This window comes from Chamaea fasciata, unplaced genomic scaffold (assembly GCF_029207755.1).
Source record: "Chamaea fasciata isolate MVZ Bird 193981 ecotype frontalis unplaced genomic scaffold, bChaFas1.0.hap1 SCAF_13, whole genome shotgun sequence".
Lineage (NCBI taxonomy): Eukaryota > Metazoa > Chordata > Aves > Passeriformes > Sylviidae > Chamaea > Chamaea fasciata.
This window is the reverse complement of record NW_027094098.1, coordinates 7,589,513-7,607,918: the sequence shown is the minus strand read 5'-3', so window position 1 is coordinate 7,607,918 and position 18,406 is coordinate 7,589,513. Positions and strand designations below refer to the sequence as shown.

At 35.6% G+C, this 18,406-nt stretch overlaps 1 protein-coding gene across 2 annotated transcripts in view; it reads right to left on the bottom strand.

Annotated features, from left to right (window-relative positions):
• CACNA2D3 (calcium voltage-gated channel auxiliary subunit alpha2delta 3) overlaps positions 1–18,406 on the bottom strand; it is a 394,699-nt gene that overhangs the window by 10,293 nt on the left and 366,000 nt on the right. For both annotated transcript variants that reach the window (XM_066195341.1, XM_066195342.1), the window contains 4 exons: positions 17,103–17,178; positions 13,617–13,669; positions 12,003–12,058; positions 8,523–8,634 (listed from right to left, as the gene is read on the bottom strand). In XM_066195341.1, the coding sequence (XP_066051438.1) occupies positions 8,523–8,634; positions 12,003–12,058; positions 13,617–13,669; positions 17,103–17,178 (297 nt within the window). The remainder of the gene's footprint in view (positions 1–8,522; positions 8,635–12,002; positions 12,059–13,616; positions 13,670–17,102; positions 17,179–18,406) is intronic.

Here is an 18,406-nt window from a genome sequence, read left to right as displayed (position 1 = left end):
GTTTCCCAACTCCTGTCATGTGTTTTCCAGGCTGCTGGCCACATTTCTAGCCCACATCTCTCTTGCTTATCACTTTTTTGCAATGAATGAATGAAACATTTATATCACAGTCAAGTTGTGCTACTTGTTTTTGGTTTTTTTTGTGGGTTTTTTTTTCCCAATAATTGATGACAGAGAATGAAATATCTAATGCAATCTGTAAAAATAACATATATGCCAATAACAACATTTCTGAGAGCTGGAGGAGTATATAAATGGTTCTCTCACAGGTAATGGTTCTCTCACATGAAAAGAGGCAGATAAACTCTCAGCGTCGGGCTTGTAATTGGATCCTGATCTCAGGCTAGCAAAACATTGCCATCACATACAGCCTGACTGACTGTAGTACAATTTAGTATCAGTGCAAACATACTTAGAGCAAAGTTTAGCACTGAGGATTGAGGTGAGCAGGGTCATCCTCACCGTTCCTGTGCTTGCTGGATGCTCAGAGCCCCACAGAACTGTGCCGTGGTTGGAAATCCCTCAGCTTCAGACAGGATCCCCCAGAAGGGCCCATCCTCACTCACTCCCCACCGGGAGGGGGTTCTTTCTCAAATAACTGGTGCTCAGACAAGAGCACTTGACCAACTGCATGGTAGGAATGCTGCAAACATCCTAAAACTTGTGTACAGCCTTTAGGATGACAGAAGAACCTTGGTGGAATGAGGCATTGGACTGTTGGAAACCTTTCTAGTGCAGCCACCCTCCCGTACGAGGTGTAGGATAATGCAGAGTTTCAGACCTCCAGGTTTAAAATGTACTGGCAATTTTTTCTCCAAGAAATTGAGAAATCCCACAGACTTTAAATGTTTGCCAGCATTCATACCACTAAACAAACCAGAGCTGAGTGTGACATACGTGGGTCTCCACAAGCAGGGTACCTGGTTCTGTGCTCACAGTGACCAACAGAGGAGACAATAATCGGCACAAAGCAAATCATATCAGAGGTCTCCTAAAGACTTTTTCTTTTGACAGTGACACCTGGTTAACAAGACCACAACAGAGAAGTCAGAGAAGATATCCAGGCTGAAAAATGCAGTTCCACTACAGCATGTTAGCAAATATGTGTTTTTAGCAGAGTTCTTTAGCTCTGCACAAGTAGTTGTGGTTTGTATTGAGAGACAGCTTAGATTGGTTTTTAAAATGCTGTATGATTTCTTAGCTAGGTTCTAAATATAACTTTGAGATTAAAAAGCCAGTTGATATATTCTGGTTTAGGAAAGCTCACAGAATCATATGACATTGTAAAAGAAAATTTTGAATTGCAAGAATTGGAATTACTCTTTTCCACAACTTTAGGTCGTCTCATCTACAATATGACTCTAACAAGGATCTGCACAACAGAAACTGAAGCATAAAAAGCAGAAACGATCAGGAGATTGACAATAAAAGAGCAATAACTCCTGGAGCTAAACTGCTCATTGGATGTGTTCGTAGTGTGTTTTGCAAGAATGTTGTTAATTTATTTCTGTTAACATAAACTTTAGCAATGATTGAGAAGGCCACATCTGAAAGACTTAAGCACACTATGTGCCATCTTTTCCATAGCCAGCTAAAACTCCATATTGTTTCATGTAATATACAAATGTTAAGATTAATGTTGCTTTTCTAAGGCTTTAAACATCCATTAAACTATCCTAAACCCTTTAAAAAGGAAAGTGCTCCATGTAAAGATGTCTAAGCCATGTTTACATTGTTTATCATCTGGCTATAATATGAATATATTACAAACTGAAATTAATGTTCTAATATTAGCAATTCTTCACAAGTCTGCCTGGCTTTAAAAATTCATGGCAATATTTCTCAATTTCAATAATTTTTTTCCTATCCCAAACCATTGTATATAAAACTAATATATATTACTGGTCAACTCTTATTAAATCTAGTCATTACAAAGCATCCTTTTATTGCATCAGCTACTAACTATAATTTTGTTAATATTTATTAATGCTTGTTCAAAATGTAAAATTAAGCTAACTTTTAAGTAGATTATGATTTGTATGTTCATGGAGTACTGATTTTAACTTCGAACAGTGAATGGGTGCAGATCATCATATTCCCCTGCAGAGGTTTTATTAGAAGTGGGGAGTTAAGAGAAAGAGTGCACATCTCATCCTACACTAAACTTCATTTTTGCTTAAATTTCCAAAATTTTGCAGTGCTTACAGAGGGAGAGATAGGGTAGCATTCTGTGTATAAACAACTAAAATGCTCCAGAGTTTAACAAGCATACTAAAAAAGTTCTGAAATAAAAAACAGAAAAACCCCCAAATCTCCAAGCAAACAGAAATTCTCCAGCCTTGAAAACTGTCCAAGGGATTGTTAAACTGATGACTGGCAGGCACAGACCTGCCTGGTAACTTAGATATGTCGTGCCCTATTATTTTATATACCTTTTTTCTTAAATGAAAATAGTAATTTACAGTGTTTCCTGAACTGGACATTCAAAACATATATTATCAAAGGGTAGAGTTAAATTGCCCATACAGTGACTTTAAATTACACCTGCATGACAAACATTATAATCACTGGTGCCTTTGAAGTGAAGAGAAAGTTACTCAGCCTTCAAGTGGAGAAGTGTGGGTAACACACAATGTAACGTTTTAAGCTAAGTATAAAGACCTTTAATAAACAATTCTAGCAGTTTAAATTGCATAATTTGGTACTTTTTACTAGGAAAGAACAAGGAAAAAATATTTTTGGATCTTCTAGAGTTTTGGGGTTTTGGCTAAAATAAGTTTCTAGAAACTCTGCTGTTGCCTCAAATTTAAAGACTTTTTAACTGCCCTAAGTATTCTGCAAGTCTGGAAGATCTGCTTTTCAAAAGAGAGGTGCCAGATAATTCCATTTACTTTGATTGTGATCCTTGAGACTTCAACAATAAACCACTGAGGCATGCAAAATTCAGTTTCCCTTGAAGATATTCCTTTAATTCCACGTATATCTAAGCAAGCTCTGAGAAATCAAGGTGTGTCCAGCATTGTAAAGACCAGTCCTGAGCAGTCTGACTGCAGCACACCTGTGACCCAGCATGGGCATGGGTCAGAACCATCCATGTGCACAATGTCACACGGGCACCAGGCACAGCTGCTGGAAAACCAACAGTGCAAAAACATATGGGCTGAACAAAGGGTGGGGAAACAGAGAGAGCATTCCCTCAGGATCATTAAAGGTGGATACAGGAGAAAGAATACAACCCAAAATGTCTTTTAGAAGACTGGCCATGATTTACTGCCCTAACAGCTGTCCAGGACAGACACGGGGATATTCTGATACATATCGACAGAGCTCTCAAAGAGAAGAAATTAGCCCTCGATGCTTTGGCTGGTTTATGTGGCAAGCTGGTTTGTTTAGAAGTAAACTAACTACATCTGAAAAGGCAAATGATTATTTATTTCATGGGAAATTGAACTGTGTATTTATTTACACATTTTAAACATGATCAAGTACAGCAGTTTGGCAAGCATCTACTAAGAAAGAAATGTGGAAATATTTAAGCAAATGGTGGCATGTCTTGAGATAAAGTGGGTTTTAAAAAACATTGCCATTTCAATGTCTGCAGATTGCACTACTCCTGACACTAATATACTCATGCCCTGAGCAGTCTGCATCTAATTTGTGTTGTTATTTTTCTGTTACTGCCAAATCTATCCATTTAGTGGACAAGTCTGAAATTTGCCATTATAAATCTACATGAAGGGTTTGGTGTCACCCTGAACTACACTTGCATTGCCATTTAGCTCTTTTATTGACAATAAACAGCATTCAATGCCCAGTCTATGAGAAAGCAAGAGAAGCAATTTGGTTTCTTGATGATTTTCCTAGTTAACTAAATGTCTGCTTACTAACACTCTAATGGGACAAACAGATGATATATGGGACAATGTTTATTCAAATAAGTAGTTCCTGTATATTTTAACAGGCAATTTACATATGATGCCCAACAAGGTAAAGTAAGTTCATTCATCATTCATATCTGGCATTATTAAAATGCACAAATTTTTCCCAGGGTTATGATGATTGTACCTAAATACTTCCTTGCTTCCCTAGTGACAATATGGCTTTCTTATATTTACTTTCCTCTTTGTGTCTTAAGATTGTGAACAAAGGATCAACTGGAAACAAAACAGTTTCTTTGGGGTTTTGGTATTGACCTTGTAGACCCACGAGTGTTGCAATTAAAAGAGAAGGGGGATTTTTTTGGAAGTAAGGCCAGATTTTTGATCTTCATCCAAGTCCAATATGTCATCACATATGAACAGGAGAGGTTAAAAGGGCAAATTTTTGAACATTTGACTGTGCACTGCTTCCTAATCTGTATACCCACAGTTTTTACAGTCAATACACAAATTTGGCAACTATGCACTCAACTGGCTCCTTGCAGCTTTGAAGATTTAACAGATATGCTTAAAGGACGAATATCCAGATGAATAAATTGCTATACTCATCTTCACAGCAGTTATAGCTGAAATTATTGGTATTTTCCTAATTGAAGCTTAATGAAAACATTTGAATTTTCATGCATAAATGACATTTGCAATTGAACAACAACATTTTTGTTTGTTTTACAAAAAGACGGGAGGATATACTAAAAAGACTTGCAAACATTTTCTGATCAAGTATCTTAACTGCCATCATCCTTTCTAATTTACAACAACTTTGACATTCTAAGGATGCTTTTCTTGGACACCTTTAGTGCAACTAAAATTTTTTATGATGAGATCCCCAGAAGGCAAAAACTAGTGAGGTACCCAGCGAACATTGTTGAAGAACATTGGTTGGCACTTTTATATTTAAAATTGGCTAAAATATTGGGGCAATACTACATAAAACTACAAGAAGCACTGAGATGTTTATATAGTCTAAAACTTCAAGCTTGATGTCTAATCAGAAACTCATCTCTGAGCAGCACAACACCTTTAAAGTCCATACATCTGTCATTAGTGTTGTTCTGACTCTGCAGAAAGAGTGTCAGTTGAGACTGATAAAGAAAAAATATTTCTCTTTAGCAATTAATTACTTTCAAAGTTGAATCTGTGATAAAACATTCTATGATGTAAGTTTTCAGAAGTAAGGGGGTCTATTTTTTCTATGGTTTTTGTATAAAATGGAATAGCTCACTGGAAAATATGAAACCATTTCAGATATTTCAAAAAATCCCGGTTTTTCTCTCCTGTTGACAGTGCTTAGAAAATGTGGGTTGACTTGTTTTTGATTGCTGTTTAAATAACAGATTAATTTAATAATCATTGGGATATTGAGTAACAACAAATTATGGAGTGGGACAGCCAAACCCTCACCCTAATGACATTCTTATGTTAATTCTTATTTTCTTTTAGGCTCCTGCTTTCTTAATAAAACCTGTATTTTTGAAAATAGTTTTAAAACGTTGCAATTTATGCCAAAGTAGTTTGCTTGTAAGAGATAAGTTTACATACAGGGAGTGCATTTTATATGTCTGTATATATTTAGTGCCTGACTCAAAGCCTGCTTAAGTGTATAGGTGCCCTCCACTGAATGAGTTCCCAGAGACGGCTGAAAATGTGAGCCAGCTATTAAAAAAGTAACTAGCAGGTATTCCTTTCTACTGTGTGATTTATTTTAGGATACTTCAATTTAAATCCAAGTACCCACAATTAAATTTATGATTGGAAATATTTATGAATTTTCATTACTGTAGTTAGTTGGTAACTGTCCCTCTTTGCATGGGCAGAGTATTTCTACAAGAACAGCACACCCAGGACAGAATAAAACTGGGCCTCTACCCCTCACCCTGTGACCTTGCTGGCTATGTCTGTGACTTTGTTAGCAAAAACACAGCATTTGTGCCCCAAAATGTCTTATCTAAGTAACATTATATGGTTTCAATTAACATCAGTCATCATTTCTACTTCTACTAAGAGACTGTTTTTAGTCTCTTTTTTTCAGACAAGGGCTCTATAGTAGTGCCTGACACTGCAGGAACAAAAGCCAGGGACTGGGGTATCTTTTGACACAAACTTGCTTAAAGCAGAGTGCTTGCACAACTTTTTTTTGCAAACCTGTTCACAATATACTGACTTTTCTAATGTCTTTCAAGTAGTTTTTCAGTATTCCACAGGGTGCATAATCAGGTAAATATTTACAATTACCTTCTTCTATTTGCAATAAATATTTGCAATTTTATATATCACAGATTAACCTATAACATGATCCAAGGAGGACACAGAAGATAATCCCACTGGCTGAAAGTGATGCTGCACAGGTTAAGCACTGGACACAGTGTCAGCTCCAGACTTACTGTATAATAGATTGAATCTAAATTCTGACTGATTGAGCCCATCATTCTTAAATTACAAATATTAAGCAATACAATTGCTTGTAAAAATATTTATTGGTACTGAGGCTATGAAACAGAAAACTGGGTCAAAAGATGTAGGTCTACAATGGACTTTGGGTCAAATTCCTCAGTTGTTCTGCGGGAAAGTGTCCTGGGTTATAACAAAAATATTTGGAATTCAATGCAGTCTGCAATCTTAGATGCAATTTGTAGATTGTTAATGACAGTGGGTAAACGGTATAATGAACAACTTTCCCATGAGAATCTAATAGTTCTTCTGGATTATTTCTTTAGGTTTCGCCGTTGGTTGTGGAGAAAAATAATGGGTGCCTTGAGATCAGTTTGCAACTTACAGGGTTTTCTTTTATTTTTTTTTCCACTGTGGAACACAAAATGTTTTTCTATGAAAAAGATCTTAGTGCATTATTTTTGAAATACTATAATTTTCACTAAACTCAGTTTCCAACTTGGTGCTTTCCAAGTATTGCAGAATTGTATTATTTTTGAAACTTATTTCCTTTGACCTGAAGTTACCTAGGAACACAGACTAAAATCTGCATTCCTTTGGGAAAACCTAGTCCTGTTAAATTAATCTTCTTTGCATGGAATCATGTCTGTTTGCAATATTTAAGCAGAATCATACAATGGTTATGGTTTGAAGGGACCTTAAAGACCATCTGGTTCCAGCCCCCGTGACATGGCAGGGACACCTTCCACTAGACCAGGGTGCTGAAAACCCCATCCAATCTGCCCTGGAACACCTCCAGGACTGCATGATAATTTGTTGCACAACTTCTCAGTAACCTTCTGTTAAATTATCACAAAATAAGGCTGCTTAAATTCTACAATGCTGGCACAAAACACTCACAGCACTGTAACCTTCATTGTATTTGATATGTCAAGTGGAAAAGTCACGGCTTGATTTTGTTGAGTTTGTACTTTTTAGGCTGTGGGACCTATTGTTGCACTTATAAGGGTTCCAGAGCATCAATTTACAAAGCACTCTCATACTTCCATTCCACAAAGCCATACAAAACCAATTATTCATACTAGACATTAACAATTTCCTTCTACTTAAAAGTTGGTCAGAAGCAAATGAAAAGTGAATATTAGCACTTAAAATTTATCTCCAGTGCACTTACTCCTATTTCCTGTTTCAAAGTAATGAAAATATCAAGGAGAAAATTTAGGAGTAAGTCCAGAAGCACACCTATTGACTTCAAAGTGAAGTTTTCACCTTTATTTGCTAATTGCATATTGATTTAGCCTGGAAAGGAAGAGCTGTAACAATTTTTGTTTAAATTATAAATTCTTCCTGACATTTATATTGATAGACAAATTATTGCTGTAAATATTCATCTCCCTGGTGACGACAAGCTTTCAGCATAAAGGAAATCCAATTAAGAGACTTATCAAAGTACAGAAATTTGCATGAGCAATACCTATGCAATTCCACAATTAAAATGCACCAGAACTACAGTCAAAATGTCAAAGCACATGAGCACCAAATACAGAGAAGATACATTTTCAGTGTTAAAGAGGAAAGATAGACTGAAGTCTTCCTCTTCTTTTAGTTCTATAAGGGACAAGTTTACAGCAGCACTGGTAGAAATGACATTACAGCGCTGTCATGTGAGATTTGTTATTATTAACTCAGCTTCCCAGCACTGAAAGTTTGGAGAATAGATTTAATCGTCTCCCACTCTTTCAGACTAACAGTTCCAAGAAGGAAACTCTGTTTGGAAATCCAGTAAAACAACCAGATCTCACTGTATCACAAGGGAATTCCTAACCTATCCAGCAGGGTTTTACTCCTGGACAGGAGACTGAACAGCACTTACCTTTTGAATCTAAATCTTACAGCCTATGCCTTTAGAATGCTGCCTGCATTTAGGAAAAGTATTAAAACATTAACTATTTGAAATTAACATAAGCCTCTACTGCTTTTACATTGTTTTTTTGGTAGAAAATAATAGGCACGTCTTTAATTTAAGAGCATCAAACTTTTAAGTGACCCCTGTAACAGGAGAAATGACACCTTGACAGAGGTCAGTACACAGGATAAAACACAACAGACTTGTACTCTCTTCAATACAGCCTTGAATAATTCAGTTTTATTGCTTTGTCACAAATAGTTGTATAAAAAAAAATTGAAAGGGCTTACTTGAAACAGTCATCGCAAGCAATATTCCCCGTGGTCTCCTTTATAGTGCGCTCGGAAACAAAGGCTGGATATTCAGTATCACAGGGCTCTAGGGTTTGTTTCAACCTCTGCGCTATAGGCACAGGAAAAAACATCTTGATGTTAACATGAGAAGAACAGCACACAAAATTGTGAACAACATGAGATGCTGTACTACAGAGCTCGCAGAGAACGGAAATGTTACTCAGCTTCTGCCACCCTGTGAGATTTCCTAGGCAGTGCATAACACTATTTTTTCAATTAAATAGAAAAAAAGAAAAAAAGTTTATCCATGGAATGTAATTTTGCAAGACATCGCTGTTAAAGTAGTTATTAATGGTTTAGCCATTGCCAACCTACTTTACATTTATGCATGAATTTTTATTCTTTCTATGTAGATTCAAGATGGAATTACTGTCATTTTTATCTCAGTGGTGCTGTGCATCACTAACCTTTATTCATGGCAGTTTACATTTATTTGATATATAAATTGTGGTATATTTTACTGAAGCCAAAACATCTATTTTATATTACAGCTTGGGAATCTTTGGAGGGTTTAATCAGTTAAAATAACTCTGTGGGTGGGAGAGGCAGAAGATTTACTTTACCCAACAGCAATGCTTGTTATCTGCTTCCGAAAATAGTAATAATTAAAAGACACCATAGCACCTTTAATCTGCAGTCCTTGGAATGCAAGGAAAAAGCTGCACCATTTCCATCTTAAAGATTGGGAAACTGAGTTAACAGGAAGCAGTGGAGCAGGTTCAAGGTCAAACTACCGGACAGCAGCTCTTCTGACTCTCACACTGAAGTATCTGTCACACAGTGTTTCCCCACATTCCCTTTCTTTTTCCTCCCCACCCCTTCATTGTTCCTTAACGCAGAGATACCCTTTGCACATCAGCACAAATGTTAACCCTATCTTAAACTAATTGCTAAGTGAGAAAACAAGATGAGGCATGACAAAAATAGATTACACTGAACAGGCTCTTGGGCTTGACAGACCTTCCCCTGGAGATGATCTGTTTCAGAGTGAGTGGTGCATCCACTGAGCAGTGCCAGGGGAACAACCACATCTGCATTTCCAATCACACCAGGGCATGCATTACTGATCTGTTCATAGTCTTTGTATATAATAATAATAATAATAAAAAAAATTATTCCACCAAATGCACAGATCTCAAAGGAGGTACTAAAGGTGATTAGAAAAGTTTTGTTATTTCTGATGTTTTCACTATGGTTGTGACACATTTAATAGTTCAGTATTTCTTAGAAAATTGTCTTACTAGCTCTACTGCACCTCTTCCCTTTCTCTTCTGTTCTCCTTATCTGTTGTCAAGAATGACTGGAGTTTATCACCTGTATTTTGAGTCTACCCTCACTTGTATCAACATATGGCTTGTGTAACAAAGAGAGTGACAAAGATTCATAGGTCTCAGATTTCCTGCACTTCACTAGAGTCCAGAAGATGATGGGGTTGTCCAAAGTTTATGGTTTCTTCTCTCATTTACAAATGGGATTGCAATTACAAGATCTTGTGCAGAAGTGTTTTCCATAGTAGGGTTTGACAAATGGGCAGGTGTGTGTGGACCCTCCAGCATCTTCATAGTATATCATATTCTATTAATATCACAATTAGAGTGGGAAGAAATTTCTCCACTCGAGGAACTGATATATATTTTTTTCCTGAGCTTTTTTAAGCATTGTTAAGTAAAAAATAAATGTGCAAGTTTATTTATTTTAATTTCATGTAGTGCAGTCATAAATATTACAACTCTTAGCATTAACATAGCATTTACAGAAGAACATACCTGAGCATGTGCTTTTCTCTCCTGCTCTCTTGTGAAATATATTATTTTTCTTCCTAAAATATGCTCCTTCCAAACAACCATCCCTTGCTACCTAACCAGACATGAGCTGGGCAAGCACTACCCTAAAAGTATTGATGAAGGGGAATTTCCAATACTCTTAACTCATCAAAGAAATGGAGCAAGTGATTTGTGAAATTAAAACTTCACTCTCAACTGAAACATGAATGGACATTTCCCAGTAATACTGGTCCATCAAAGTGCTGCACTGATAGTTTTGTTTTAAATAAAAGGAAGTTTGCAGGTTATTATTGCCTCTTCTGTAATGAGTGCACTCTCAAAATACAATTCAGACATTCTTTTTCATGAGATGAAGAGGGATGTTGTGTTTGAAAAATATTTTCTTTAGCGCACAATGCAAATTCCACTGGATGTCTCATGTCAGGATATATTAATGCATATTTGTACAGTACACTTGGAAAAAAGTTATTTATTTCCTACAGTGGCTGCTTTGGCTGCTCTGCAAACACCAAGGACTAGGACAGGCACAGCTGCCATTCCTCAAGGCACAGTTTTCCATTTTCTGGAAAAAACCTGACTGTCCTTCCCAGCCTCAGTCTTAGAGATGGTTCTCTTCATGCTCAGGGAAATCACTGAACTGTTGGTCTTGGTTTTTAGGGGCCTGAGTGATATTTTACCTGCAGACAGGATATTATTTTGGCATAAAGACAGCCTAGTATCCAGGCAACGCAAATATTAAATGAAGCCTAAAGCAGCAATTTTATCCCGTGCTTTGCTAAGAAATATGCAAATATGAAGCTGAAGAATTCAGTTTAAATCCTTATACCAGTCAACGACACACAGCACAATTTAGCTATTAAATTGTCACTTGAAGAGCACTGCTCTTGTAAAGTGGCCCTTTACTTTTGAGCAACACTTCTGAAAATGCCATTAAAAGTCTGTTAAATTTTAAAAAGACAGCTTACACTGAAAACTTTTCATTCTTAGTGGAACTATTAAAAAATTTCGTTATTTCAAATGAAGCTTTTGCATTTAAAAATATTTTTAGTAAATTGAATTTTATTACATTTAAATTTTTATTTTGAATGAAATGATAAAATACAGATCAGCCATTTTTAGCATAAAATCTACTATCATGAGCTTTAAAATTATTTTTTATGAAATAATAGAGATGGTCAAATTTCTGGAAACATTTTTTTTTTTGAAATGGCATTTTCCAGCACAGTAAGTTCACTACATGCTTTGGCAGATCTAAAAATAAATAAATAAATAAATAAATAAATAAATAAATAAATAAATAAATAAACAGTGTAACTGCTTTATTCACAAAGGTTGTTTTGGAAGGAAATGTTTTTTAAAAAATATTTAATCATTATCTACTATTTTTAATTTTCTGTTATAGTAGTGTACTGCATTCCTAAAGTGCACACAAGCACTCAGTGGTTATTCATAGATCTTAACTCTCCTGTGTTTTAGGAAACATTAACAAAGAAGAGGATGCTGGAATGGGAGGAAAACTATTATCAGATGTTTATAACTTAATCTAAAACACTGCACACACATCTGAATTTCCAAAGTCCAATCTACTCTAGACATTTCTGCCATTATGCCAGGAAAAAAAAATCACACTTACCTTTAGCTGTTAGATCAGAGTGCCACCAACTGCATAGATTAAATTCCACAAGGAACCTGGAGAAATTATTAGAGTTTTCACATTACCCCACACAATGTTTTCAAAACACTAAACTGGCAGTAGCTTGATAACATTAATCTTATTTTATTTAAAAGCTAGCACAGAACTGAAATTCAAGGTATTGGCACAACTCTGGGATTAGCAACTACTACTATTCTCATATTTTTACTAGGTTTTTTTTTTACTTCTGAAAACTTATTCTGAAATAGACCTCATCTATAAATCATAGATTTGCCCATTTTCACTTTAAAGTATTGATTATATTTGAAGTGTCCATTAAAATTCTCAAAGCATGGCACCACACACTGTTTTTGCTGCTGAACGTTATTTCTTCATCATGTGGGTATTTTGACTCTAGAAAAATGCCATGGGATTATAACTGTCCTGACTACCCTACAGGAGTACACACAAAATAGTTTCTTTTATTAATTTTCCAACTGAAATAATAAAAATAATAAAGCCATTTATTAAGAGCAGAAAAAAAACCCCCACTGTCTAATCAACTCTAACTAAATTATAAAGAATACTAAAATACACCATCATTTACTTGGAAGAATGGACCAAAAAGTGTCAGTCAATCAGTTGTTATAAGAGTAAAGAATGAAACCAACATCCAGTTTCTCATATGCCCATGAACCTACAATATTTATAAACATAAAGAAGGTTTCTTAACATTTTCAAAGCTGTGATATGTAACATCAGTCTCATTTTAACACAATTTCTTTCCTTTATATTAACTTTGAAAACTGCATTTTAGATCGATCTCTGCCCTCTGGCAGCAGCCACTCAGTTAATTCTCCTTAACTCTTATTCTGAACTTTGAAAAAAGCTCATACAATTTAAAATTAAACAAAATGATTACAAGAAAAAAGCTAGTTCTATGTCAGTTAATATAAAATTCACATTTTATATCTGCATCTCTGCTTTCAGATAAGAAGAATAACAAATCATATAGCTTAATAACATGACACATTTTAAGGCTTCCTCTTCTCCATATGATATGGGTATTTCTTAGGCAGCTTCTCTTAAAGATAATGATCATCATGAATTAACTGGGAATTTTAGAAGAATTAATGGAGATAGAAAAATTCAGCAACATCCAAGTACACCTTATCTGGCACTGTAAGGGGCCCATTTTACAGAATTTTATGAAGTGACAAACAACACAGTGAGTCAGGGTAACAAGTTTCTCTTCTGGCAGCAGCCCACCCAAGCAGCATCACAAACAGCCAGTCATGTATCTAAACTTTAACAGTAATCACCGAAAGAAATTTGGGTTGTCTGTTGTGATCTTCTAAACAAGGACATGCAGATATCAGTGAAGACCATGAATGCAATAAAAGTCAAACTGCAATTATACAGGCAAAATTTTCTCAGATTTTAAAAATGCAAAATTGGAAATAAAAATTGACAAATATTATGATATTTTAAACCATGTAAGAAAAGCAGTATGATGCACATTAAATGCAAAAGGTACAAATATTAATATTAAAAAGTAAAAGCATTTAGCAATTCATTGAAATATTTGTTATATTCTTGATGAAATCTACTTACAAGACAAGTTCAGTCATAATCCACTTTACTGCAGCAAAGAAGGCATTATAAGGCTAAAGAGAAGCGACTCATTTAATAAAAAGGGAAAACATGCAGCACTTATATCTTAACTGAATACTTCATGTAAAAACAATGCTTTGGATATTCAAATGAATGCGGAGCATAACCCCCCCTTTTTAATGATCAAGAAATCGTGTTATTATACTGATTATTAAAATGTATAGTAATGAAATTTCCTTTTTATCATACTTGGTCATATACACAGATTATCAGTGGGAAAAGGAAAGTTTTTGCAAACGATTCTTAAATCTTTAACCTCTAGGGGTTCCTATTTCCCAGGCTATTGCTGGAGGAACAGCTCGTGTAGATAATATGAGCTTCTCTTGGGCTGCAGTTCACAGGCTTGCCTCTCTATAATGCAAATCTCTATTCATTACCTCAGCCTCATTAGGCTCAGAAAAGCTTCTGAAGTCTGAATTTACCTAAATGTTTATCTGTGTCATTTGACAGTCCAGTGTAAGCACTTTAAGAAGTTTTTTCCCTCCTCCCTCTGTTTCTCTGGATCATAACAAATGCGGCAAATCCTTTGAAAATCCTCTGTTTACAGTACTTCTAATACATTCTAAATATTTCATTTTTGAAAAGACTATTAATAGGATTAATCTTTCGTGAACGAAAGTCAGCAGAAAAGCCAGCTTCCAGAAATTTGGAATTTCTCTTCGTCTCCCTCATCTTTGTTAGGATGTCCTAGTTGAATAAAATTCTGCAGATTCTTTTACATACAAACAGAGTATTTTAACAAATAGAAATCATAATGACAGAACTCCTCAGATATCTAAAATCATGCTTAACCACCCCAAATCAGCACTCACTGAAGTAGTGCTGTTTGGCAGAGCAGTAACAGGATATCTAACATTTTCAGGGGCCACAGAGAAAGTTTCTGTGCAGGGCTGAGGACTCAGAGATCCAAAGAACTTAGTCAGTGCCACGGAGGGCTGAGATCACAATCCGGCAGAATGCACAGTGTCTGAGACACGAAAGATTTTCACCTGTGAAACCCTGTCTCATAGGAAAAACATTAAGAACTACAAGATTTTCCTGGGGATGAAAGAGAAGAAGATGTCAGCCCTGTGGGACATCTTAGCTATTTTCATTCCAAACTGGAAAACCTGAAATTTCATGCCCAAGTAATTAAATTTGCAGTATACTTTTGTTTTCATAATGCCAAATTTAGTGTAAAACACCGTATTCATTATTACTTATGAAGAATACCTATTTAGTGTAAATTATACCACGTGTTTTAGTAACTATTTTCATATTAGAAATTCATTAAAATTTAAAACCCCAATGTATCTGAAAAAATTAATTAATGTCTACAGAAAATGAAAAAGTACTTTGATTTGAAATTCCAGTAGAAAAAACATGTCATCACATTGATATAAATGCATTCTCATGAAATGAGATTTTACTCGAAAGCCTTTTCCACACACAGATGGTTCCTTCAAAAACTGCAACAAAAACTGCAGGAGTTTTATTCTCTCTACATATTTAAACCATCACTGAGAGCCAAAATAATTTAGTTCTGTGGCTCCATGGCACTGCTACATTTCCAACAAAGTGGTTCCACGGAGAATCTTGGACCAATTGAAACAAAAGAAGTGCTAAATAACAAAGTAGCTGGACAGCTGTTAAGAAGCAATACTATTCTGAGAAAGAAATGGAGCAGGTGATCTCTAAGTCTAGTCCTTCCCTAATTTACCATCTCACTCCCACAGTCTAAAAGGCTGGGATAGTCTCTGATGCCTGTTCTCCATGCCTATGCTGTTTAGAATAGGAACTTTTTAGGGAATTTCCATCTTGTCCCTGTCTCTATTCCTGTATTTATAAAACCATAATTCTCAAAAGGAAGGATAAACATTTGTAAGCAAACCCTTTGCTTAAGCAGAAATTACACTGGATACTGTCTAATAACCTGGCATGTAAAAACTGGGCACAAAACCAAGAGACATGAGGAATCAGTCCTACCTGTCTTTATACTTTCTCAACAGTCATGGTTGATAGAAGTTACTGAATCAACAGGAAAATAATAACCTAAAAATCTCTTCATCTTTCATACTGAGGAGCACCAAAACTCACTTGAGGTTTAAAGAGCTTGACTATCTTTAAAGAAAAAAAAACCTTGACATGTCTCAGTGTATCCCGTAACAGATGCAGGATTTTTTCCTGGATATCCTGGCCAAAATTTGGAATAATAAAAAAAAATATCTTTTGGATTAGAGCCCACTTTTTAAGGGATAATGCTTCAGTTCTACAAGTCCAGTGCTTAGGCAAACTGGACTGAAGCCCCAAGTCTTTGGATAGAAGGTTTTTGTTAAGACTTGTAATATATTTTAAGATATTTCATGCAAACGTGTTTCACAGCATCCTGTTCTATTTCACTAATAGTTTAGGTCTCATTGCAGTCTAGTATTTATGATGTGAAGATGGTCTTTTTTTGGGTTTAGACTTCAGGGGATAACAAACTGATAAATGCCTTAAGTCCAGGCATATGAAAAACAGTCATGTAAATATGTAAATGGAAACATCCCCAAAAGTACAACATTATTAAAGGGTGATTTTTTTTTTTATTATTTTCTACCTAGATCTATATTTTTCTAGTTAGAGTTGCATTTAGAAACAGTATCAGGTAATTTTTTTAGACTGGCAAAATTGCCAGTGATTTGCTGCTGTTCTCTTTACGTAAGACTTTTTTCATGCTATTACTGTCATCTATTTGTGAAAACCGTTCCTACTTTAATATGCAAAACCTCTATCTAACACCTGATCAGTTCTGATAGATTATTATAGCAATCAGTAAAATGGATGCATGGTTACAAAGCATCCTTGGGGTTATTACCTTGATACAGGATTTAGCAATAAGGAAGTGTTGCCTTGACAAGACCCAGATTGTCCCTAATCAAGCCTAGCAGAAGGACAGAGTTTGTACTCAAATTGCAACACAAGGGTTTAAATGCATCAAAATTCTACTTAAAAAGACATGTTTAAAAACTAAGAAAAATAAATTGTTAAAATAACTGACTCGTATGGTTGACAATGAACCATTCCTTTCGTAGAAAATAAAATCTCAATTTTCAATTTGAATTACATGTTTACATACAGAAGAGCCATATGTGATTCCAGTCCCCCAGACAAAACATGATCTATTGCCAAATTTACAAATTCCTAAGAAGGCAGATTCATACAGTGCAAAAAAAGTTCTGACAGAACCTCAGAAATGGTGGCCCAGCATTAAAAGGATTGAACTTGAAAAAAACTGAACACTTTGCATTAGTTTATGATGAACCACCCTGTGTGTGCTCTGGGATAAACACCAGAGCTTTAATCATTCCAAATCAAAATAACAGTCTTACAATGGCCATGAGATATTTGCAAAAATTTTCTTTGATGATTGCATGGAAAGATGCTCATGAGATGTGCTGTACTTACGTCCAGTAAGCTATGGGCACTGTCGCTACTCTCTTTGTTTGTCCTACACATGGCCTGGTAGTCATAAAGTGTAATTCTACAGGGAAGAACAGAAAACTGCTTGACTAAAAGAAGAAAACACAGTGGAATAAAAATGATGATATGGAACATTCTGCTCACAAAGTGGACAGGGAAATAAAAATTGTAGTAGCAGGGAGAGAAAGAGGAAATGGGGTCATTAAAATACAGGTTACATGAAAGAGTGTAAGAAATGCTCTGAAAACTTTGTAAGGATTTTTAGCAGACTACAGAACAAAGCAAAGCATAACTGGGAGGAACCAGGGAAGATATACAGAGAGTGTAACACGTAATGGAATAAACAATATGGGGAGGAGGAGAATACACATCCAACACAATGCTTAAACAATTGGTTCTGGACTAAGATCAGCACATTTAGCCCCAGAAAGTGAAAGAGCCTATGCATTTGAGAGGCTTCTCACAACAGACCACTTGAACTTCAGTAAAAGCAGAAACACTCTTCTACAGTCCCAGCATCTCAGTGCACAACGGCTTTGTAATGTGGCATTGCTTCTAAAGGAGACAGAGGTGGAATTTCAGGGCATCGACAGCACAGATATTTGAAGCAGGATTTGAAGCAGGATTGCTTCTTTTCAGAAAAGCAAAATATTCCAGGTACCTGCTGTAATCAACTTATGTTAGAAGCCTCCTCAGATGCATAGTAAACAGAAATTTACTTATGCTTGCAATTTTACTCATCATTGAAACACTTCAGAGATCTAAATGTAAAATCCAGAACTCAGAGCTAGTAAATGGAATTGCTGTGATTATTTCTCTAAATCTGTCTGTCCATAGAACAATCAATTAACTTTATCCATCCACATAAACAAAACATTTAAAATGTGTAGCAGATGTAAAGAATCTTTAGCTGATAATTTGCAACAACTGTAAATATATGGAACTCCCTATTGTTATTTGAACATTTCCATTTGACTTTTGCATCATCAGAGGGATAAGAGAACACCACTGGACAGAGATGGTTAACAGAGATATGAGATGGGACTTCAATGTTCTGCAATGTGTGCCTTGCTTCTAAGTGAAGAGGAAAGAAGAGCACACAAATTCAGCTAGAGAGGATGTCCCAGAAGCTGCCAAAACCAGGTCATGAAATGCATTCAGCATCACCGTGAGGCATCCTGCACTGCATGCCATGAAACCTTGCAACCTGTACCAATAAAATGTCGTATTCCATTGTGGTAGTGAGTATATTTTTATTTTTTTTTCTGATCTAATTTTGTGACAGTAAT